We start from the raw sequence: 25,408 nt of genomic DNA, 5'->3' as shown, positions 1-25,408 counted from the left end.
CAGTTGATAGCATATAATTTTTGATTGCTCATTAAGATGGTTATTAAGCATCTTGAAGTATAGACTTTCATGTTGTTTTCATGGTTATGAAACATTCTCTTTGTAAAGTGCCTACTGTCCCAAGGCTAGCTTCATTTCAGCAGAGATTTCCTTGCAAGAATCTCAAACCCTTTTCTTCAAAGGAGGCTTTTTTTCAGAGTTGTTTTTCATGGTATGATTTTTCTCAAGTAAATCAATTTAAAACATTAATTGGGAGACTGCATCTTTTTCTTCCAGACTAACTTTAAAAAAAAAAAAAAATCAAACACTGAAGATATGATCAATGTCCAAATACCTTGCTATTGCTTAAATGTCAAGGACAATTATGCTTTTTTTTTCTAGTGTCAAATAGTGTTAACTATATAACTATATATCTATTGAGAAAAATACGCAGTTTGGGCTTGCAGAAAGAGGTTAGGGAGTAAGCAATGTTTCTATCCACTATAAATCACAGTAGATCCAGTGTCAGGGTTTTCCTGGAAAACCACAATGCATCTATTAGGCTCAGAGCTGTATATATGTACATATATATATATTCAGCAGAGGGAAGTCTGATGGCACATCTGAAACAACTACGTTTGGATCATTTCAGTGGGCAGACATTCACCAATCCTGCCTTTTCTTTGCATAGGACACCCGCGCTCTTATTCCTCCTGCCCCTTTCCTCTCCCCATCCCTGAATGGCCTGCAAGGCAGATACGGACAGTGCTTCTTCTAACTTACACTTTCTTTACAATAGCCTGTGCAAGAGGTAGAGACAAGTGAGAAGTGAGGGTTTCTTCACATTAAGGAATTCAGGGGATGCGATTTCATGTGATTCCTCCTAATCTTCAACTTCTTGGAATGCCAAAACCTTTTTCCTCTCACTAAATGCATGAGTGTTTCTGAGAATAATACCAGTTGTTGGTCAGCAAACCATGCCAGATGCAAGGCTTGGTGGTAGAGCAAGGAAGACTGTCCTCTTCGTTCCTCTGTCCCCAGCCCTAAAATGAGAGCCATTTTGTGATAATACACCAGCCATTCAAATATAAATCTCTCTATATATATTGCATGAGAGCTAAGTCAATGGAACGGATGTTTTTCTACCTGTGGATCTAATCTCAGGAGGTCTGAGCAGCTCGTACACAAGTTTTATAACCAGTGGGGTTTGAAAGCCTTTTCTGCTTTGTAGAACTGGGTTGTCAGAGACTGTAGCTAGTGGCATCGCATTGCTGTGTGATGAATATACCTTAAGAGTTCGTTTGTCAGCAGTGTTGTGTTCCACCTCTCCCTGTCCCCAGCCTCCACAAATTTCAGACTCATCTCATAATAAATTCCACTTTATAGATGAGTGAGTAAGAAGCAGCTTAGCAGCAGGGAGTGTGTGCTTTACTTTTGAACATAATGAGTGATTCTAATTTATAAACTATAGCTATGGCTGAGAAATCCTGTAACCCTTTAATCTGAAATTATTTATGGTTTTCCCTTACTTTTTAATAGATTTTTTTTTTCTTTTTCCTTTTTTTTCTTTCACCTGAGGCTCAGGAGGGTTTTCCCACTGCTGCATCGTTCAGTGTGTGACAGGATAAGGGGATATTAGTTTCAGAACAGTGCTTTGTGAGGGTTTTTTTAATGGAAAGGAATTTAGGATGTGTATCCTGTCAGATCTATTTGAATAATTCCTAAAAGACTAGTAGAATTTAACCTTTGCTGACAGTAATTATCATTGTCCTTGAAATTAACATAACAAATCTCTATTTGCATTTTTAAAATTGATTATAATTGTAATTTTTAAAGACTCAGTTGACGGTCTTTGCACCCACGAGCATCAGTGAGAATTTCCTGAAAATAAAATTTGCAGTATAAAACCCTCTTAAAATAATTTTTATACAAAAAGATAATTGTGCTTGTTCATTATCTAAACTACAAGGGCACACATCTTATGGGCTTATAGCCATTTGATTCTTTTTATAGACTCAGTTATGGTTCACTTAAATATACTGCTAGATTTTTTTTCTTGCAGTGCATTTTAATGATATCTGCTTTCCAATATACAAACTGTGCTTTGAAATATAAATGAGTTACGAACAAAGAAGTATCAGTAGATGTACTGTGTATGCTAAGGCAAGCCGTTAAGATGGATGCCAGTAAAGAGATATGCCCACTTCTAGGAACATTTTCAATGGAAATTTTCCAAAGATGGCTAATTTAATTGTATTTTTGTGCAACAATTAGGAGGGAATTACGATAGTTCTTTCGACGCGGAGAAGGGAGTGGGCACTATTGTCATTGCAAAGCCCTTGGATGCAGAGCAGAGGTCAATATATAATATGACTGTGGAGGTCACCGATGGAACAAACATTGCCACGACTCAGGTAGAATATCACATTCCTTTCTTGGCAAGTTTTTAATTTGTTAGTGGAACGTATATGCTATAAAAATTAATAATTTTGCCGTTCAAATAAAACCTCATCCTTTGAGACCACCGTTAACTAATGGAGGGGATATTTTTCAGAGCCTTTCCATCTGGTTGTAAAGAATTGGCTGTTGAAGGTTTCAAAGCCTTATTTCTCCTTTTGTCCTATTCGTGCTCACAGGAAAGTAATTTGCCTTCCTTCAGCTGAGGAGGTCCCTATCACAGGCGGCGAAGCTTAGATTTTGACAATTGTACCACCCTGTAATGGTCCAAAATACAATAGTGCTTCTGTGCTGTTGGGGAATATTGCTATTGATTATATTAAATGGAGTTTACACCTCTCATCCTCCCAAGACCCAAATGTGGGACACAGGATCAATTGTTGAGAGAAGAAATTGTTCAGAGGCGAAACTTAAAATTCAGAGGATCTCTCCTTTCGTGTCACTGCCTGCGATGACATTGTCTTCTGGGGAACAGCCCCAGTGAACCCCTTAAAACCAGGCTTGCTTATCAGGCTCAGTGCCTTTTAGTAATTAAAAAGTCAGGTCAGATAAACATGAAGGGCTGGGATAATGCTGGCTCTGACACATCCTTGTCGGAGAGACCCTGACGCAGAGCCTGGGTATCTGTTTGGTGGGAACCAGTCTGGGGTTGGAACATGGTCAGGGTCATGGTACAGTGACAGAGACTCTGTGGTCCAGGTGGAACCAGGGAGACTCCAAAGAACAAATCCTTCAATACGAGGGGCAGTTGTGGGGTCCGGATTAGCTAGGGCCTGAAATCCTACATCTGAATTACTGCCCAAGTGTAAAGTGCGCCTATAGCCTGAATATTATTTGACCCATAGGGAAAAATACATACTGGTAGAGGACACCTGTGTGCATCCTCAGATCCCAGATTAAATGTGGTTTCTAGAGAAAATGAAAAAAATAGGTTTGTGATGTTATCTGCTTCTTTATAATGCAGAAGGAAGGCCTTAACATTTTTTATATTTACATATATGCATGCACACGCAGATGCTTCTGTTTTACCTTGCCTTTTTGCTCAAATGGTTCAGATGTAAATCTGTATTCACTGAGTCACAACACCAACTTTCCTAAGAGACTGTTAAATCATTGATTGCTTTCTCAATCTGAATTTCTGTTTATAACCAGCCCTCAAATCTCTAAGTATCCCTATCTGATAATTTCTCCTGATAATCCACTCTTGATAAGAAAACATCATTTGATAGTAAATTAGGTGGTAGGAAATCTGCTATTTACCCTGTTAGTTTTCAGTAATAAATTACATTTCTGCTAAAAACATCCCTTATTTTTAACTTGATTATATCTGGCCTATATTCCCTGTTATGCCTTTCTCTGCTCGATTAAAGAGCTCTTTAAAAACCAATATTTTCTCCCCAGGAGGGCACTTACTCAGAATAGTCAAATCACCTCCCAGTCTTCTGATAGAAAAGTGAAGGAGAATGACTGACCTCTTTATGCTCCCTTTCCATAAAGCATTTTCCTCAGCCCTTGAGTAGTTTTTTGTTTTGCTTTGTTTTTTAATCTTGGCAACACTCTCAGTCCACATTTCAGAAATGTAGTCTTGAATCCCTAACGCGACATTTTTTTTTCTTGCTAACATTTCAGCCAAACAAATATTTAAAAGCACAGGGAATTTCAAACATGCTGGATACAAGGAATTTCTCTTCTCATGGATATTATGTTTATTGTTTTTGCTGCTTTTGCTTTAATAAATTGACCCCATGACAGTCCTCAAAACCTATTTTGGTGAAAACCCTACATTTTTAACTAAAACATATGGTAAAAACATATTTCAGTAAAGCTGTTGCATTCTAAAAGAAGCCTGAGCATTCTTTGTAACAGTGATGTGACCTATTTAAAAATGTAAGATAGTCATTTAAGATTGCAGTAGTACAGCATTAGATAATCATTGGTGGGTACGGACCCTTCTTTCCTCCACCTCCTTCTCTCCATGTGGAAACTGTTGAAGTATTTAACTATGGCCCAGACAACATCTGAGAATGTGTTTCTTTTGGTCTTCACAACAGAGATTTCAAAAGTGATCATTATCTCAAAGCTGCCAGTATTATGGCCTGCCTAATTATCTCTCCCTTTTACAAAACTTTCATACTGAATTTTTGACTGTACTTTGGAGCCTTTGGTTACCTTATATATCTTTATTTCCTTTTAGAACAATAATAAAAAACCAAACTGATAGGTTAAGTTAAATATGTCATAGAAAGAGTGAAAAAAGTATCTACTAATGGCTCTCAGTGGCCTTGTTCTGAGTTTTGATAAAATGACATTGTAAGTACTTTGTCTCATATACGTAGTACCACCTGCATTTTTAACTATAGCTGCAAGAAGATATGGTAGAAGAGGAAGCAGGTGGAAAGCAAATGTATAAATTCATCCCCTCGAATAACAATAAAGTAATATAAAGCCCCCCTCAAAGTGCAGCGGTTTATTATGAAACAGCTGATCATCACCATGCCAAATGGAACAGTCTTGCTTTTTATTCCACCGCACCTGTTTCCCTTTATCTCTTCCTGGACTTTTGTCTATTACACAGTTGGAGGTGGTAAAATACAGCGTAAAAATGCCAAAGATTTTTGCTTCGGTAACATGATCCCTGGCGCGGACTTGGAGAAGTTTCTTCAGCAATGCTCCTGCACGCCTTAAACTCCAATAAACTGTTCACTTCCTTCATGCCTTACTGTGCACATGGTTCACTACCGTACCATGAGAGGAAGGAAATAATTTTGATTTAAAAGTTACATCTGTTGTATTAACAGTTCACTGTTATGAAAAGAGGCGAAAAGAACATTAGGAATAGTTAAAAAAAAGTCACAAACTTCCTTTGGACCTGAAAGCCTATTTGGTTTGGGCACGATCAGGGTTTCAAAAAGGAATACAGTCTCCGAAGTGAGAACCAAAGCGTCGGGACTTGTTGAGCCGCTGCCACTCACCGTGCGGCCCGTCCAGCTGAGCCCCAGCCATCCCGGCAACACAGCCATGATGGGGAGGCATGGAGGGGGCAAAAGACGAAGAAACGTTGACTCGTTTGATTTATATATTTGGAGTGTGGGTATAAGGCTTCTGTCATGTTGATTAACTTCTAGGAAGGCTAAGTCCCTTGACTTAGCCAGGGAGACCTTTTGGATTTTTTTTCCCTTTGCTTAATTCATCATTGCTCAAGGCCACGCGGTGATTTATTAAAGGCTGAAGGCGTACGTTGGCTCTAAATCCCTGAGAAACGCGATTCCTGCAGCTGCCAGGGGAGCTGTTGGCCTCGGGGAGGGACAGGCCTTCTGCATCCCACGCTGGAGAGAGCCGGGACAGGTCTTGAGCCCTTGCTTGAGCGGAGAGAGGACTCTCCCAGCAAGAAATCGGCGTAATGGCATGTAAATGCGTACTCCTGCCACAATTTTGACTAACTTTGACTCTGTAACATTAGAGGTTCTCTTGGTCATCAGTCAGGTTTATCCCAATGCCTCCTTTTTTTTACTGAACAGCTCAGATCCTTTGCATCCAAGCACAACATAGGAATAGCATTTATTTATTTCTTTGTAGTGCATACTGTTGAGTTTGCTAAAACACCCACAGAAGTACAGTACAGTGGGGAACAATCATCTAAGCGATGGTAAATTTTCACTTTTATTGAGAATGTTGTACTAGAGGATAATTATCTTTTTTAAGAACAGACTCCTGGAGTTGTGGTATTATACGAAAAAGACAGTTTTACTTCTTCCTTATTTTCTTGCCTTCTCCTTATTTCTCATCGTCCTAACTGCTGTAACAAAGATGCTTTAAACCATGAAGGCTGATGCTTCCAAGTTAGGAGGCAAAAAGTGCCTCAGTTTCACTTATTGCAAAACCATCTCACTGTTGCCCAGTGGAGCGGATACTCAGAGAGCAGCAAGCAGTTCCCTCTGAAAAGTTTTTGTAGATCAATACATGGTCGCTTGAAATACCTTCAGTTGGAGCCAACCAGGCTGGAAGAGCAGACAACAGAAGTTACTGCTCGTTGCCCCTTTCTGTCTTTCCTTGCAGAAGGTTCTGGACTTTTATTTATTCTTCAGCTCAGGATTGACCTTTAGCTGCAAGTTTCACGGTACCAAACTTGGCCTCACCTTTCAAAGAACACCTTTTCTTTATAAGATTGTTTCTTAACAGAGGAGCTGATCAATCATCCCAAGTGGGGGTGGTTCTTTTAACGGAAAGGTGAAAAGCTCTTCTTAGAGGACCATGGCCAAAATGTAGCTAAGACATTAGAGCCTGCCAGAAGAGGTTCTGGGCTGTGGATTCTTCTTGGATGGACAAGAAGACATGAGGTTTCCATTCAATTTTTCACTTTTGCCTAGTTGAACGTTTCCTCTGAACTAGAACCAACCCATCCCTGGTTTGGTTGGGGTTTTTTTCTGTCCCATTCAGCGATCTCAGCACTGCCTTGCCTGTGAAACAAAGACTTTTCCCCACATTTTAACATAACACAAGGGGCACAGTAAGGTATAAATAACAGGCCACTGAGGTTGGTAGGGAAACTGTTTGCATTTTTATGTTAAGTTTGGGGTTTGGAGGAGAGAAGAACTTGTCAGGAAGTAGCAAATAAAGCTGTGTGGTAACACTATTGAAAGCAATATTAAATCAAAATAGGTTTTCAAAACCCGTACAAAAGCGTAACCTGAGTTTAAGCAATTCAGGCACTTAATAGGTTGTACTACAACACTGTGCCCAGACCAAGCAATTAGCCAAGCAGATTCTTCCAGCTTCAAATGTCTCTAAAGCAGCTCCTGGCATTTATCCAGTTTTCACTCAAATACGTTTGTGCCTAAACCAAAGGTATTTGTGATGGGCAACATTAAAAACAGCTTTGGAGAGACTTCCTGCATTAGGTTTTGTTCTCCTTTGATTTGATTGTATTTCTCTAGGCCTTTCACTTACCATTTTGAATACAAAGTCTTTGGTAATGCTCCGAGTGCTACTTTGCCTAATTTGTAAGCTTGGAGGCCCGTGAATCCTTTATTTGAAACTTGCTTTAACTGTGGGAAATAGGAAGTGAGCAGGGAGAAGCAAATCTTTTATAGTGAGGAGCTTTTCAGACTATAAATTAGGCTCTGCACAATGGAAGCAAAAGGAAGCAAGCCTGCCTTTCTGAAGCCTGTGATGCGCTGGAAGAGATATGAGCTTTCAAGGATAACCAGGCAGAGACTGCTTTGCTGCTTGTTTGCTTTATGAGCATGGAAGAAAGACTTGCAGCTAATGTTTGTCTACGAAAAGTGGTTTAGTCGGTAACCTTGCACAGTCCTCAGCAAAGAGGAATCCCTACTTAGCAGCAAACAAATAGTAAACATTTCCATTTGTCACCTTTTGGAGATGCGTTGGGAAACTTTTAAAGCCTTCTTTGATTTTGCACAATGGGTATTGTCACAGCTTAACACCCCAGGCACCTACGCAGTAATAAATGATATTTATACAACACAGCTCATTCTTGCCATATCTTCCGTTTGGAAATAAATATGAAGAAAGTATTAAATTACACATGCACTGTTAGTCTTTGAGTTGCTTCAGTAGGCTAACACTTGATTTGGGGTGAAAGACATGCTACAGGCTGGCTAAAGCTTAAGGCTTCAAGGAGCAGAGTGCTGGCCCTTTTGAAGTCAATGGGAAATTTGCCAGTAGTACCAAGATTTTATGCCTAAGTTTGGCAGCCGTTAAATGAATTTGAGTAACTTTCCTCATATTAACGATCTGGTGGCATTCAGCTTTCTCAACTTAACATATGCTTGTAGGATCAGGTTTTATATGAGCCTGGTGTTCATGTCAGTGTAGCATTTGTCTGTTATTAAAGGAAAAGATTGCCCCCTCTTTTTAAGTAACACCTTACTAGAAGTCATCCTGCTGGAGCAGGAAATCTTCTGCATAGGAGGGTGGCATTTTAAGGCGACCTAATAAAAGGGAGGTGGCTCAAAAATAAACCTAAAACATCTTCCTCAGCTTTGCCACTGCACTTCTTGTGTGGCTTTGGTGAGTCATTTAACCTTGCTTCAAAGCAGTGAGTTCCTGGGCAAAGGATGGGAATAATAATAGTCACTTGCTCCTAAAAAATGTTGTAAGAATTGAGGGTTTAATATTTAAAATTGCACTTAAGTTCCATTTTATTTTACCTGACTTTGTTTCAAGTAGCTCCCAAGACAGTTACATTTTTAAGAACATAAAAGTGTTCCATTTTCTCCTTTTCCATAGTTCGTGTGTTTAACAGAGCTCTATATGATCAGTATTCCCATATATAATCTAACTTTCTTTTGCTGCAAGGAAAATCCAGCCCCCTCTAGTAAAGGAGAGACCATAATGTTAAAATTACAGTTGACTCTCGGGGATTTTGAGGGACAGCTGACAAAAATTAGAAATACTCTTAACTGCTTTAATAGAAGAAATTGTGAATCAATAATGACCTCTTTATTCATTACATCTCTAACCCACCACCTTCCAGCTCCAGATGGAAGTGGCTGTTGAAATGCAGAGTATGTAATAAATAATGCGTATTTCAATGGGGATCACTTGACAAATCATTAAAATACTGTCATCTCTGGGGAGGAAGATGCCTGCCACTTAAACAGGCACTTGATCAGTTTTACAGCAGATATGAAGTGAAAGAAAAAAAGAAAAGAAGTAGTTCTTTTGTCAAAAATATCAAAGCAATTTTAGGTGCATAGCTCCCTGTAAGTTTGATGACCACAGTGAATGAGGACCTCAATTTTTTTATCTTTTCCCCTCTCCATGCCTCCCACTCCCCAAGCACCATCATGGTCCATATCTGTGTGTCACGGCCTTATCTTCTATCTTTTTCAGTGGGCAGAAATGCTGCTGTGTGAATCCACACTATAATTTCCATAGTCTCATGGCTTACCCTCGGTCTCTGATGCTGATCCAGTCCCACCCTGTTTAGTTTATGCAGTCTAGTGAAGGCGTAAATCACAGAGCTGTGACTTGCACAGTCACGCTGCAAGCTTTGTGGTGGATAAACCTTTATGCCCTCCTCTGCTTTCGCAATTTGCCAGTGAACCCAAAATGCATTAGATATAATGGAAATTGAACCCCAGCACTGGGGTGATCACACACCATACAAACAAAACAGCATGTCACCGCTGTAGCAGTACCTTTAAGACACATTGGCGTGCATCTGTACATTTTTTTTTCTTTTTCTTACAGAATAGCTTGAGCTTGCACACATCAGTGTTAAAAACAAATTCACAGATAGGAGCCCGTCCCTCACATGGCAGCTTACTTGTTCCAAGGTAGACTGTGCTGTACTAGCATCAGCAGAATCAAACATTCTTGGTATTCTCAAACTAATCCATTTGAAAAGTTCTTACTTCTCTGTTAGACTAACTAAAATGATACATGACAAAGTTTTTGGCCACTAACTAAAAGTAAAATTAATTGTGGTGCTGTCTGTGTTAATGATGCACCAGTAAAATAGTCCAGCCATGTTACAGTGGTACCTGGCAAGGACTGAGGGTGTCAAAACTGCTTGAGAAGATACCTTTAAGTATTAAACACTGGAAATCAGATTATCCCCAACTCATACTGCTTCAGCGTCTTTTCCTTACACTAAGAAAATTGGTTCAGCACTGGCTCTGTGTCCCATTAGAGTAGAGTTGAAGTCTTTCATTTTTTCCTCGGGCTTTCTTTTATATGTTACAACTCATTTCTTCACACATTTTTCAGGTGTGGGTTTGGCTTTTTTTTTTTCCTCAGTCGGGTCAGGAACACACCTTGATGTATTGTATAGCAACAACAAAAATATAAAAAGCTAAGTAACTCTTCATCATTATTATGGGCCCAGCAATGTGTATTTCCCCCCAATTTTATTGCTATCTGTCCAAGACTGAAGCATAACTTAATATAGGCTTTGCCCTGCTTCACTCTGGCGTACCATAATCTGGTGAAAATTAAATCGTATGGAATGTGCAGTTGAAGTCCTATGCCATTTACCTTACAGAGCATTTTATTTCAGCTGTCTTTTAAACAGTTCCCAGGCTAGTTCATTACGACTGCTGCTTACAATTGCTCATGTTCCTTTCTGGTAATGTGTTCTGCAAACCCTTCCGCATATCATGGAAATCTAAAGTTTCATTTCTCTCTGAGGTCAACATCTGTTTGTGCAATACTGCAGTAAAAGTATAACTGTATTTTACTTCTGTTAAGAAAGTATGAGTGAACAGGGCTTGATCAAGCAAAATAATAAAATATTTGCTTAAAAAAAAGCCAAGTACTTTTCAGAACTACAAAGAAAATATCATGAGGATGGGTCAAGTCTCCTAATCTTAGGGAAGAGTCCTGTGCATGGCTTTTCCCATGCGGTTCATTGGAGTATTGCTTATTTCAAAGTCTGAATAAAAAGATTGTTCCATTTTACTCGCTGTAAAATTAGGTGTGCTTTCACAGGCATAGTCTGCAAAAGATATACTTTTTTTTCCCCAGTACTGAAAAAGAGGCCAGTCTTTGCATTTTGTTTTTCAGTATTAATGTAGGTTGTCAAGTGTTTTGCTGCCATGCTGCCCAAAGTAATCTACAGCATACAGAGTCTGGAAAGCAAATTTTCTCCAGGGAGTGAAAATGGTGAAAAATCTCCAATGGTGAAAAACACAAAACCTCATTGGAGCCACACACGCATAACATTGCATAGTCACATAACTTCCGAAAGGCAAACCTTGGAACACAGTGATTCTTATTAGTTACCAGGGTCAGCCTGTGATATATTGAAATGGGTGTAATAGGCAGCAACAGCAGCATCCAGGTTTCTTTAGGGATCAATACCGAGGTTTTAAAAGACAGACTTGAAGCAAATGGCACAGCGTTCAATCACATTTTTAGCAGAAGTTCTGCCGTTCATAAACTGCAACAGAAGGGAGGCAAATAGGTGTTCAAGGGGAAAGTGAATTAGTTGGCAATAAAGACAACCATCACTGGCAAAGGAAGAGCAAGGACAAAACCGTAAAAATAATCCTTCCCTGTGACCAGTGCCCTGAGATTACCCATCCTTGGTGGTATGTATTGATCTGTGTGGGGTGGGCTTGCATGGTCATGAGGTCATGTCTCCTGTTCTCGCCTCGTCAAGTGTCACCGTTCCTAACACAGCCTAAGGTGTAACAGCAACTTGAACTCTCCACTGCTGTCACGATTTGACACTGCTGGTATGTCCCAACGCAATAAATCAGGCAGAAAACAACACAGGATTTAGCCAAATCTTGATTATATAAAAAGCAGATTTAAGTAACATGAAAAGAATTCTTTAATAGCCTTATTAATAGTGAAGGGGAAAGGAAATCCCATAATAGCTCTAGAAGTCTCTTGTAACCAGAGCAGTTACAAGGGATGACAAAAACTTTGCTATGACCACTGTAGGAATATTTTCCAATCTATAGATACTGAAAATATTGGCTTCTTTGTCAGGCTCTGAGTAGGTCTTATAATTAGGAACATTTTGCCTTCAAAGTCATATCCTTACTATTTCTTTTGATCTGAACAGTAAGCATTTAATACTAAATGATGTTTCTCAGTCCCACCATACAGCAGCATAACATCATCAGCCATCTAAAGTAAATTACATTTCTCTAGATGCCTATTCAGTAATCTCACTAGACTTCAATAACTTAGATGTTTTTCTTTTATTAACTGTAGGTTCTTATCAAAGTGTTGGATAACAATGATAATGGCCCAGAATTCTCTCACCCGAGTTACGATGTCACCATTTCAGAGGACATCCTCCCTGATACTGAAATTCTGCAGATTGAAGCTATAGACAGAGACGAAAAGCATAAGTTGAGCTACACTATTCACAGCAGCATCGATACAGTCAGCGTGAGAAAATTCAGAATTGATCCCAGCACTGGGGTGCTCTATACTGCTGAGAGATTAGACCACGAAGCTCAAGATAAGCACATCCTTAATGTCATGGTAAGAATGCAATATTCACTTGGCTCAGGACACAATCACTGCTGCTTCAGGTGTATACGTGCCTTAGTCTTTGCATGAGCAAAGGATTCTTAGTGCAGTAAGTAGTTATTAATTTCATCTTGGCTTCCCTGCTGTGTATTTATTTTACATTTTATTTGGGCTTTTTGGGAAACTTATTGTGAATTCATTGTATGGAATATGGTATGATTTGCTGTCTCAAGGGAGAGCAAGCAGGAAATTATTTAATCTTTTGGCATCTGGTCCTCTCACTCAAGGTAATTTTCAGAGTTTCTGAAGTGAGGCTGAAAGTTATTTGAGAAGTTACTCACAGGGAGATAACTGCTTTCTTGCCATAGAGAATGCTAGAGCCTTTCTGAATACAAGCTTCTTTTATAGTTTACTTTTACGGACTTATTTCAGTACATAAACTGTTGATATACAAAACAGCTTTCATCTACATTTCCAAATGTTTGGGTATGCAGAAAAAAAACTTAATTACCATTTTTTGCTCAGTGTGCCTAAATTACAGAACGTAAGTCTGTCTGTTTCCAAGTGAAGATTGTATGTTATGGACTGGAGGTTAATTAAAAAAAAAATCTGTGTTAGTTTAAACATTGCAGTCCACTATTTTCTTTACCCACTTAAGACTTCTGCAGAAGAGGTCTTTGAAGGAACAGCTCATGACGTGTTAGGTGCAGGGCCATCTTTGAGCGGGGGACCCTAGGAATCAGAGAGCTGCTGTGAGATCCAGCGAGCAGGAGCTGAGTGGGGTCTCAGCTCACAGAGTAACAAGCTGCAAGTCCTTTGGCGAGCAGGCTAAGAAATAAATACAAACTGAATCACAGAGAGACATGGCTGACAGAGGTCATTTCCTGGTGCTTGGTTTTGATCTCCACCTGATACAATAGAGTTTTTGGTCTATTTAAGAAGAACCAAACTTTGGGGGGATCGTGTTGGCAGGATTATCAGTGTAGCAGTGCTGAGGTATTTTGTATGGGGTTGAAAGAGGTGTGATAAATGATACCTCTGTTGGGAGTGCTCGGCACTTCTTAAGGTAATTCCCACTCTGTTTACTATTGGTATCATCATCTTCAAAAAGGTATGTACATATATAATGATAAAAAAGTCCATTGGCAGATACAAGCACTAGATTGACACACAACTAATCGTAGTGGGTAAAATTGTTCATAGGTCTTTGAAAGAAGGAGCAACAAGCAAGGTATATTTGCCTCTATTCTGCAAAGCAGGGAATGGCTGGGCAAAGGCATGACTATTTAGCACATATGAAAAAAAGTATTTCTTGCAAACCTAAAACCGAATTTAAGATGTCATGTGGTTACCACTTGAAAAATTCATGTCATGATAGTTAGTTGCGAAGCATTTTTTCAAAGTGAAAAAAAAAGTCCCTAATCTCTTCCTGTTTATTTTACTCTCTACCATCTCACGTCTGAATGTATTTTAGACTGTTTTTTGTGACAAATGGATTTTTTTATTACTTTGTATTAAATAGAACAGAAAGTATTATTAGCACTCAGATGAGTAATATTTATGAAGTATTGCTAGACGGATATTAAGATGTGTATTATGCACCTGTTCTTTAGGTTCGAGATCAAGAATTCCCTTATAGAAGAAACCTGGCCAGAGTCATCATAAATGTGGAAGACTCCAATGACCATAGTCCATACTTTACCAGCCCATTGTATGAAGCCTTGGTGTTTGAATCAGCAGCAGTTGGATCAGCAGTCTTACAGGTCACGGCTTTGGACAAAGACAAAGGGGAAAACGCAGAGCTTATCTACTCTATTGAAGCAGGTTAGGACAGGCTGAAAATGGAGCATCATGATTCCTGCCATACACAGAGCAGTGCTGTGACGGTGGTCCGTCTCGACACACAAGTCAACTTCATTGGTCTACCTTCTCCTGTAGGGCTGGGCAAAGGAGACACCTTCCTGTTGGTTGTTTTTTATTTTGAAACTGCTATAGCCAAAACCTGTCAGAACAGAATCTCATTCATGTTCACTAGATGGCTACAGAGCCTTTTACCTCTAAGTCATTGGTTCAAAACCATCACAGAAGTTATTGAAAGCTACAGCCAGTGTTTGTTCTCAGGTTGCTGGCTTCAGTCTAGTACACAGTGGATCCTCTATAAACAAATGCCACACCAGCTGGTATGTCCTGGCATCTTTGCCAGTATTTGGATCAGAGGAGCATGGACACTAACACCAGGGCTATGCTAAAAACTTTTGTCAGCAGAGCCGTAGCATTTTAATGGCACAAGGTCTCTTGACACTAAGGGAGGGCATGGTGATACCAGATTAAAATTGCTTTTGCTGTTAAGCTGTGGATATTTACATTGACCACATAATCTGTACCAGCAAAAGCATTCCTCTGCTGGTGCAACAGCTTGGTCATGAGAAATTCGCATTATCTCTGCCACACATACAAGGGAATACAACTTCCTCTGGCTCATATGGATCTGAAGTTAAGAATTATCTCTGAGATAAACCCTTAACATATATATAAGGGAGGTGCCTGGAGAAAGAGAGAAGGAAGTAGAAATTTGTAACCTTTGGATTTTTTAATGTTTCATTTCTACTTTTTTTTACTAATATGAATCTTTCCATTGTAATAATAGCAAAACTTGAAACCTGTATTGCCCTAAAAAGAAGTCTCATACACTGCAGATTGTCCCCATGTTAATCAGATCACAAGCCTTTCCCAGCATTAGGCTCTAATCCTGGAGGATCATTATTTATCCCTATATTATTATAAAGACTTGTCATTAGCTAGGATGGCTTACATCAATTAGGAACAGGATAAGTGACAAAAAATAACTAATGAAACAAGAATATCTACACCATCTCATATTGATTTAACTTCATACAGTTCAAGCTCACACCTTAAATTAAGCTGATATAACCTGAATCTTAGAGAAGACCCAAGGAACTTCTGTCATTACCCTGTGTGCTCTTAAGCAAACCAGATGAAGTCTTTTGCAGCTAAAAGTGTTGAACGTAGACCCTTGTGAACCTACAAAGATCTTAGCACTACAGAACAAATACTTCCTTTATGCACTGCATTTGGCCTTACCAGTTATTTCTCAGTGTTCTCCAGTGACCTTTAACTTAGATCAGGGGAAATTTTACACGTGCCCAGGCAGGACAACATCGTTCCTTATAGAATGATCTCTAAGCAGACCAGATCAGGTTCCTGGGGCAATGTTTTTCAAGACTCTTCCCAGCTTTTTCTTGACACCTTATTACTATTATGGGCTCCAACCCAATCACCCATAGGTGCCACCACAATGTAAAGAGCAACCTGACATACTAGGAGTATGACTCCCATACACTGGTAATAGAATCATACATGATGCAGACAGAAAAATATGATGATTAGAAAGGATGGTTTAGCTATTAGATGGTCCTTTTTAGTCTGCGTGTTTTTTTCTTTTCTAGAGGCTCTCTCTTCCATTACAGCCTGTTTCTTTTTCATCATGAGCTCTCCCTGCAGTGTCAGACTTCAAACTTCCATTTACTGTAAGCCACGCACTCCCCCAGTTTCATTATCCACAAATGTTCCAATCCTAGATGCATCAAAATTGAGACTTCTGCTGCTGTAGTTTCTATGATCCATAAAATCTGCAGTTGAGGATACTGAGCATTCAGATCGTACACAGCCCTTTCATTCAGGGGAATTACTTAGATCACCTTACACGTGAAGAGAGCAATTGGTAAAGAAAGTAGCTCTTGTGTAATTTCATAAGAAATTCCTAAAGGATAAGAATCAGATCTGGCCTTACATGAGGCAGTCAGTGGCTAAAAATTATTTGTGTTAGCAAGCAGTGACAAAAAAACTGCAGCAGCAGTTGTAATGTCTGCAAATGTGACAGATACTGTGATCTTTATGAGAATTTGTAGCTCTGGCGGAATCTCAGCTCCTCAGTGAATAGCACAATTTTTGTTTTAGCTAGTAGAGTAAACTTTACTGATCTGAAAGGATGGATATAAATAGAAAGCCACTACCAGTATTGAACTACATACAGTAGTATGTAGCTTAAATTAGCCTCCAAGCCCCAGAATTTACAACAGATAGTGAAGCACATCTTAAAAATAGTTCACATTAACTCACTTCATTTAGGATTCCATGTATTTGGTATTCCAGCTACAATTTTCACATTTACTGCTCTGTGCACAGCACCCGTAACAATCACCATTAAAAGAAATTCTCTTGTTCATCACCAGTTACCTGAGACATATTTCTGTCCAGGTCATGGATGGATGCTTGACTGTAGATTGGAAGCAGTTCTGTATTTTAAACGGTAAATTACAATAGCACAAATGTGTTATAATGATTGGAATCGCTGTAACTTGGTACATGCTGTTTGTATTTAGAATCAAATTCAGAAGAAGAGTCTGTATGCTTATACATGCCATATACACATTCAGCATCTTATTCTTTAAGCGGGCACTCAAAGAACCAGCAAAATACGGATTGCCTAATGAAGGTGATCTCTAATTGTAGGGTAAGGTTACATATCAAAAGTTTTGAATCTGTCTTGCTAAAGAAGAGGTTGGCAAAAAGATGAAGAAGAAAAAAAGACCCCAAAGAAGGTCCTTGATCCAAACTCACTGTTTTCACTTTTATGCAGTCAGTGATATCCCTGCTTTCATGTTATAACAGACATTTCATGACATTTTCGGCTAAATCTCATTCATCTAGATTCATCCTCCTCAGAGATCATATGATAAACCTTTGTGCCACAAGATACTTGAATCTCTTTTCTATGCTATTTGTTCTGTTTTATTTTTCTAAATGCCACTCTAACCTTCTTAAATTCACTTATTTGAGTCTCGAACTACTGTAATCTTCTCTACGGTTGCTTAATATCCCCTTCAATTAAGAGCCTGGGTTGTTATCCATTTGTCATGTAATTGGCTTGTTAGCCTCTGATCTAGTTTCTTTGCCTTAGGTGTACATGTATTTGACTAATTCCCATAATTTAGGGATGCTTTTTCCTACTTCAGTAGGAATAATGTACATGCAGCACTTGCTCAGATGCTGATACTCAGAATCAGGATACAGATAGCAGCACCTGCATTTCTGAAATATATACCATCTGAAATCTATACCATCTGTTCAGATACCTGATTTTCAGAATGGAAGACTGGGAGGGCCTTTAGAATTCTTTTATGTTGGCGGGGTTTTTTTTGCAATAACTGCCTTTAAAAAATTGCAGCTAGTTGCTGCTGGTTTAAATTATTATTAAGTGTGTTTTATTTCATTTCTAATTTGCTTTCAATATTTGTGTTTTAGGAAATACAGGAAACACATTCAAGATTGAACCAGTTTTAGGAATCATTACATTACTGAAGGAGCCAGACTTAACCACAATGGGACAGTTTGTTTTGTCAGTCAAAGTGACCGATCAAGGTTCTCCACCACTGTCTGCAACAGCGATTGTGCGGATATCTGTGACGATGGCAGACAACTCCCACCCCAAGTTCACTCTCAAAGAATACCAAGCGGAGGTTAATGAAAACGTAGATATTGGTACTTCTGTCATCTCTCTCTCTGCAATCAGTCAGTCCACGTTAGTTTATGAGGTTAAAGATGGGAATGTGGATGGAGTCTTCACTATAAACCCATATTCTGGAGTGATCACCAGTCAAAAGGCCCTTGATTATGAACGCGCTTCCTTCTATCAGCTCATCGTACAGGCAACAAATATGGCAGGCATGGCATCAAATGCCACTGTGAACATTCAGATTGTTGATGAAAATGATAACCCACCAGTTTTTCTCTTCTCTCAGTACTCGGGCAGCATAAGTGAAGCTGCTCCTGTAAATAGCATAGTCCGGAGTGCAAATAACAGTCCCCTCGTGATACGTGCCACTGATGCTGACAGCAACCAGAATGCTTTGCTTGTCTACCAGATTGTTGAATCTACTGCAAAAAAATATTTCACAGTAGATTCCAGCACAGGTGCAATCAGAACAATTGCAAATTTAGATCATGAAACAATAGCCCACTTCCACTTCCACGTGCATGTTAGAGACAGTGGGAATCCCCAGCTTACAGCAGAGAGCCCAGTTGAAGTGACCATTGAGGTAACTGATGTCAATGACAACCCACCGGTCTTCAGCCAGGCAGTATTTGAGACGGTTTTGCTCCTGCCCACATATGTTGGTGTTGAAGTTCTCAAAGTCAAGGCTACAGACCCAGATTCAGAGATCCCTCCTGAACTAACTTATAGTCTAATTGAAGGCAATATGGACCATTTTTTAATTGATTCAAGCACAGGGGTACTCACCATTAAAAACAATAGCCTCTCCAAAGACCATTATATGCTAATAGTAAGAGTATCTGATGGGAAATTTTATAGCACTGCTATGGTGACAATAATGGTAAAAGAAGCCATGGATAGTGGGCTCCATTTCACACAAAATTTTTATTCCACTTCTATCTCAGAAAACACCACCAATATCACAAAGATTGCTGTGGTGAATGCTGTTGGTAACCGCCTCAATGAGCCTTTGAAATACAGTATATTAAACCCAGGCAACAAATTTAAAATCAAATCCACCTCAGGAGTCATTCAGACAGCTGGCATCCCCTTCGACCGAGAGGAACAAGAGCTGTATGAGTTGGTGGTGGAAGCAAGTCGTGAACTAGATCACCTTCGTGTTGCTCGAGTGGTGGTGAGGGTTTACATTGAGGACATAAATGACAATGCTCCAGTGTTCGTAGGGCTTCCGTACTATGCTGCTGTGCAAGTCGATGCTGAGCCTGGTACCCTGATATATCGAGTGACGGCTATTGATAAAGATAAGGGTGAAAATGGTGAGGTGTCCTATCTTCTGAAAGAAGACTATGGACATTTTGAAATCGATAGAGGATCTGGTAGTGTCACTTTAAAAGAAGCCTTCAATTCTGATTTGTCTAATATAGAGTATTTGGTTGTCATTCTTGCAAAAGATGGTGGTAACCCATCGTTGTCTGCTTCAGTAGAGCTCCCCATTACTATTGTTAACAAAGCGATGCCTGTATTTGACAAGCCCTTCTATACAGCTTCCGTGAATGAAGATGTGGAAATGCACACGCCGATTTTAAGCATAAATGCAACCAGTCCAGAAGGCCAGGGCATCATTTATATCATTGTCGATGGAGATCCCTACAACCAGTTTAATATTGACTTTGATACTGGAGTTCTGAGTGTCATCAGCCCACTGGACTACGAAATAAATTCTCTTTTCAAGCTGATGGTGCGAGCCAGCGATGCCCTCACTGGCGCTCGAGCTGAGGTCACTGTGGACTTGATCATTAATGATGTTAATGATAATCCTCCCATTTTCGATCAGTCGACTTACAATGCTACTTTGTCTGAAGCATCTTTGATTGGGACTCCTGTACTGCAGGTTGTTGCTATTGATGCTGACTCTGACAATAACAAGATTGTGCAGTATCAGATAGTCCAGGACACCTTTAACAGCACGGACTATTTCCATATAGACAGCACCAGTGGCCTAATTCTGACAGCCCGGATGCTCGATCATGAACTCATACAGCAGTGCAGCTTGAAAGTCAGAGCAACCGATAATGGCTTCCCGCCACTAAGCAGTGAGGTTCTTGTTAGTATCTCAATAACAGATATGAATGACAACCCTCCAGTTTTTAACCAGTTAATATATGAATCGTATGTGAGCGAACTGGCACCTCGGGGTCATTTTGTGACTTGCGTCCAAGCCTCTGATGCTGACAGCTCCGATTTTGACAGACTGGAGTACAGCATCCTATCAGGAAATGATCGGACCAGTTTTATTATGGACAGCAAGAGCGGTGTTATCACCCTTTCCAACCATCGCAAACAGCGAATGGAGCCCATGTACAGCCTAAATGTCTCTGTGTCAGACGGGCTGTTCACCAGCACAGCTCAGGTGCACATACAGATCCTTGGGGCCAACCTCTACAGCCCTGTGTTTTCGCAGAGCGTTTATGTTGCAGAGGTTAGAGAAAACGCTGCTCCTGGAACTAAGGTAATCCATGTGAAGGCAACAGATGGGGATTCGGGTGTATATGGCCAGATAAGCTACTCCATAATAAATGACTTTGCCAAGGACCGATTTTTGATTGATAGCAATGGGCAGATTCTGACAACTGAGAGGTTAGACCGGGAGAACCCGCTGGAAAGTGATATTGGTATATTTCTGAGAGCCCTTGATGGCGGTGGCAGGACTACGTTTTGCACTGTGAGAGTGATAGTAGTGGATGAGAATGACAACGCTCCTCAATTTATGACGGTCGAATACAGAGCAAGTGTCAAAGCAGATGTTGGGAAAGGTTACTTGGTGACCCAAGTACAAGCGGTAGATCCAGATGATGGAGCCAATTCCAGAATTACCTATTCTCTGTATAGTGAAGCCTCTGTTTCAGTAGCTGATCTGCTTGAAATAGATCCAGACAATGGATGGATGGTCACCAAGGGTAGCTTTAACCAGCTGAAAAACACAGTTCTGTCATTCTTTGTCAAAGCAGTTGATGGTGGCATTCCTGTAAAGCATTCCCTCATTCCTGTCTACATCCATGTTTTACCCTCAGAAACTATTTTGCCTTCCTTTTCTCAACCCCAGTATTCTTTTACCATAGCAGAAGACACCGTCATAGGTAGTACCATTGACATTCTGCATGTTTTGCCTAATCAGGGCGCTTTGTATAGCACAGTTAATGGTGAACTGACTGAAAACAACAAAGATGGGGTTTTCATCATAGAGCAAGACACGGGGCTCATAAAACTGGATAAGAGACTTGACCATGAAACAAATCCTGCTTTTCACTTCAAAGTTGCAGCCACCATTCAGCTCGACAAAGTAGACATTGTGTTGACTGTGGATGTGGAGGTTAAGGTGTTGGACGTAAATGATAACAAGCCCATGTTTGAAACGGCTAGCTATGACGCTATAATAATGGAAGGGATGCCTATAGGAACAAAACTTATGCAAGTTAAAGCGGTTGATGCAGACTCGAGTGCAAACGGGCAGGTCACTTATACACTTGCAGTGGAATCGGAGCTGGAGAAGATCACGGAAGCGTTCACCATTGATAGCAACAGTGGCTGGATCAGCACACTGAAGGATCTGGACCATGAAAAGGATCCTGCTTTCACCTTTGCAGTGGTGGCCTCAGATCTGGGGGAAGCTTTATCCTTGTCGTCAACCACCTTGGTCTCAGTTACTGTGACAGATATAAATGATAACGCACCCGTCTTTGAGCATGAGGTGTACAGAGGGTCAGTGAAGGAGAGCGACCCTCCAGGGGAAGTCGTGGCTGTTCTTAGCACCTGGGATGAAGACACATCTGATGTCAACCGGCAGGTTAGCTACCATATTACAGGTAAGAAACAACTTGCATGCTTTTTTCCCAAAACCAGCTTTACTGAAGAACTGTGCATGTGTCCAGTTTCAGGTGAATGTTTAGCAGGGTTTCAGCTAAATTATCGCTGTGAATCAGACAACTGCATCTTTCTCTGATTTTTTTTTTTTTTTTAATTTGGACAAAGTTTGCAGCAGCTAGCAAAGCTGAAAAGAGAGAAAGGGAGCGGGTGCGTCTGTGTCTGTCTGTCTGCCTGTCTGTCTGTCTGGGTTATTCTCTCTCCGATTTCCAAGATTAATGCTTCATGATTTGCTGCAGTGCAATGTAGTGTGACCCATCAACCCATCATAATTGATGTGTCAGCGTGGAAACCATCATGACTTAATGTTTCATCCAAGGGAAGAAGAACATTTTATTCTTAAGGAGAAAATCCTTACATTTCCAAGCATTTAAAATTTTTTGAAATAGCATTTTTCTGTTTCAGATAGGAAAGTGCATGCAGGAGCCACTTTGAAATACCACTATGTATGGGGGGGAGAGGGGGGAGGAATGAATTTTACATTGGAATGAGTGGGGAGATGCCATTCCTTATCAGCACAGATTTCTGGCCAGGGAAATAGTAATCCACTTAGAAGCACTGGTTAGCTGCCATGCATTGTTATATACAGCATAAGGCAATTTCGATTACATTACTAACATATTTTTCAAAGTGTGGTAACATTGCTCTTTCCTATTGTGCTATATTTATTATCATTCTTTTCCCCTAGATTCAGACTGCCTTTTGTGTATGTTATGAGTGATGGGGTGCTGCAGTTATTTTTCTGCCTACGGCTTGCATTGTTCAATAGATTTTGTTAGGGAACAACTTTGTCATTCCTCCCAACCTTCACAATCCAAGAGCTAATATTAATTACCTAGTAATAACCAGATTATTGGACAAATTGGCATTTTTATCACTGGACAGGATTAGAATTACACAAGACTGCACGTAGGAAGCAGGCTATTGGCAAAAATGACTTAACTAAGGGGATAACAGTTTGTATATTTTGATCTGGAGGGTAAGACCAACCCCTTCGTTAGCAATCAAATTGGAAATTGCTGCAGGATGGTGTGTAGGGAGAGGTGTATTATTGCAGTTAGCCATAGACTGCCTGTGTTACACATCAGAAGTAGTATCATTTTCAAAGCAACCAGAAATTCATTCTGACCATTTACTTGAAAGTCTGGATTCAGTTTAAAGGTTTGCAAAGACTATGTGTTTATAGTGTGATGCACTGTAGGATATTAGAAGTAGAGGCAAAAATAGTCTTGTGGATAAAGCACAAGATTTGGAGGCTTTGGGCAAGGTGCATTAGCTGCCGGTAATCCAGTTCCCACATATCTAAAAGTAAATAAGTAGTGCCTCATCCTAGAGATTTTGTGATCTTTGAAGGAGTTTGGGGATCCCAGTATCCCCTTGTAACAAAAATGCATTCATGTACTGTGATCATAAGCTGAAGGTACTGTTTTTCTCTTTGTTCTGAAGTCTTTCAGTCATCTCTTATAATGAATTATGCTTTTAGTTACATAATAATGTTTTCTTCACATCCCTGTGCTGTTAATTTAGCAAAAACTGGACTTTTGAATAATAACTGTCACATGTGTCAGAGGGCTGGAGCACCTCTCCTATGGGGACAGGCTGAGAGGGTTGGGGTTGTTCAGCCTGGAGAAGAGAAGGCTCCAGGGAGACCTTATAACAGCCTTCCAGTACTTAAAGGGAGCCTGCAAGAAGGCCAGAGAGGGACTTTTTACAGGGGCATGTAGTGATAGGACAAGGGGCAATGGCTTTAAACTGAAGGAGGATAGACTGAGATTAGATGTAAGGAAGAAGTTCTTCACTGTGAGGGTGGTGAGGCACTGGAACAGGTTGCCCAGAGAAGTTGTGATACCCCATCCCTGGCAGTGTTCAAGGCCAGGTTGGATGGGGCTTTGAGCAACCTGGTCTAGTGGAAGGTGTCCCTGCCCATGGCAGGGGGGTTGGAACTAGATGATCTTTAAGGTCCCTTCCAACCCAAACCATTCTTTGGTTCTATGATTCTATGTGACTCAAAAATTATAGATCATTCTGTACCTTAATTTCTGTCACAGTTCAAAATATGTCAGATATTTTGCTGGTATTTAGTTTCTGAAAATGTTAGATATCAAAGCCTAAAACTTTCTGTAATGGCTACTGTACAACTACTAAAGTATATGAGCTCAGAAATTCCACTGTCTTTGAATATATCCTTTGGAGTTGGGATATGCATAAGGAGAAATTAGGTTCTTTTGATTAAAATGTCAAAACATATTAAAGTATAGTTTAACTAACGAAATAGTCTATTCACACATTACCTCATGTTGAGCGCAGGAACTGCACTTGAATATTTCATGGCATTAGATTAGCTAGATGATTATTCAAATGCTGTGGCTTTCTGGAGGCATTTTGAGCCATAGAAACTTCTGTGAATACAATAAACAAACTCTGAGGGAAAATGGGACACTGACAAAAAGGGAGAAGAAAACTAATTATGAGAATGACATGTGGATCCACCAAAACCAGCTTTGTGCAATGCACCTGGAGAAAAGTAGCATTCAGGAAAAAAATCATCACTTAGGAGATGAAAGAAAGAAACGTTCTGGGTTAGATGTGATCACTGAAGGTTCCTTTGCATTCTTTTGAGAAATACAAATGCTTATTGCAGTCTTCTGGTCAACTGAAAAGGAGTAGATAGATACATTCTGGTAGATGAATATGTATTCTGTTCTGAACTCCATCAGTTTAGGATCGGTTTCCATGATTACTGGCAAGTAGTTGCCATTTTCAAGTCCACCTTCATCTGCATTTGATGGGGGGGGGGGAACTTTTGCACTTACCCTTTGTTATTTGTAGTTTGGTAGCAGTTGGAGATGTTCACAAAGCAAAAGCATTATATATAAATCTTAATAGAAAATCAATAGGAAGCGCAGATGACGCAAACGTACTTAGGGAGCACAGCAGTTTTCTTTTGAAGGCTCATTTGAGGTCATTGCCTATATCATTTGAGGCAGTTTGGCTACAACCAGGTCTCTGCTGATGTTTAGCTAGGATGTTTAGCCAGCCTAGACCCAGCCAGCTTTACTGAGATTTAACAGTGGTAAACTAGGAAAAGCCACCAGAAAAATGTCAGTTGCTAAGACTTTGGTACAGTAAAGTGTTTTGTGTTCCTCAGTGATGTTAATTAGGCTCCATCAGGCATGTAAATCTAAGGACAGACAATAGTCTTTAAGCTTGGTTCAGCTGAATACAAGGAAGATGGACAGTGTGTTTTGGAAGAAGGAACTGGTATTGTACACAGTAGGGGTTTTGCTGGGTTGATTGCCCAATGTGAGCAAAGTGATGTTTTTTGTTTGTTTTTATTTTATATTTGAGATCCTGGAGTTCTAGAGAAATGGATGTTTCAGTGTTTGGGGAGGACTTGTGCTGCAGGCTGAAGAACAGTGTCTGCAATTTTACGATAGTAAAGCTAAGAGGATTGGATTTATCATTTCGGCAGCTCAGTAAACGCGCAACATCTTAAACTGGGAGTGGAGGATAAACCTATTGATTTTATGTGATGCAAATGACTAGAGTTCTAATTGGGAA

The 25,408-nt window shown here is 40.0% G+C and overlaps 1 protein-coding gene across 1 annotated transcript in view; it reads left to right on the top strand.

Annotated features, from left to right (window-relative positions):
- The window catches only part of FAT3 (FAT atypical cadherin 3), a 347,829-nt gene that overhangs the window by 250,596 nt on the left and 71,825 nt on the right, over positions 1–25,408 (top strand). Inside the window, exons 7-10 of the mRNA XM_010578241.1 lie at positions 2,254–2,393; positions 12,127–12,402; positions 14,004–14,214; positions 17,716–21,789. Of these exons, the coding sequence (XP_010576543.1) occupies positions 2,254–2,393; positions 12,127–12,402; positions 14,004–14,214; positions 17,716–21,789 (4,701 nt within the window). The remainder of the gene's footprint in view (positions 1–2,253; positions 2,394–12,126; positions 12,403–14,003; positions 14,215–17,715; positions 21,790–25,408) is intronic.

This window comes from Haliaeetus leucocephalus, unplaced genomic scaffold (assembly GCF_000737465.1).
Source record: "Haliaeetus leucocephalus isolate CR32 unplaced genomic scaffold, Haliaeetus_leucocephalus-4.0 Scaffold616, whole genome shotgun sequence".
NCBI lineage: Eukaryota > Metazoa > Chordata > Aves > Accipitriformes > Accipitridae > Haliaeetus > Haliaeetus leucocephalus.
The sequence above is the reverse complement of the archived record's forward strand: the minus strand, read 5'-3'. Positions and strand labels throughout refer to the sequence as shown.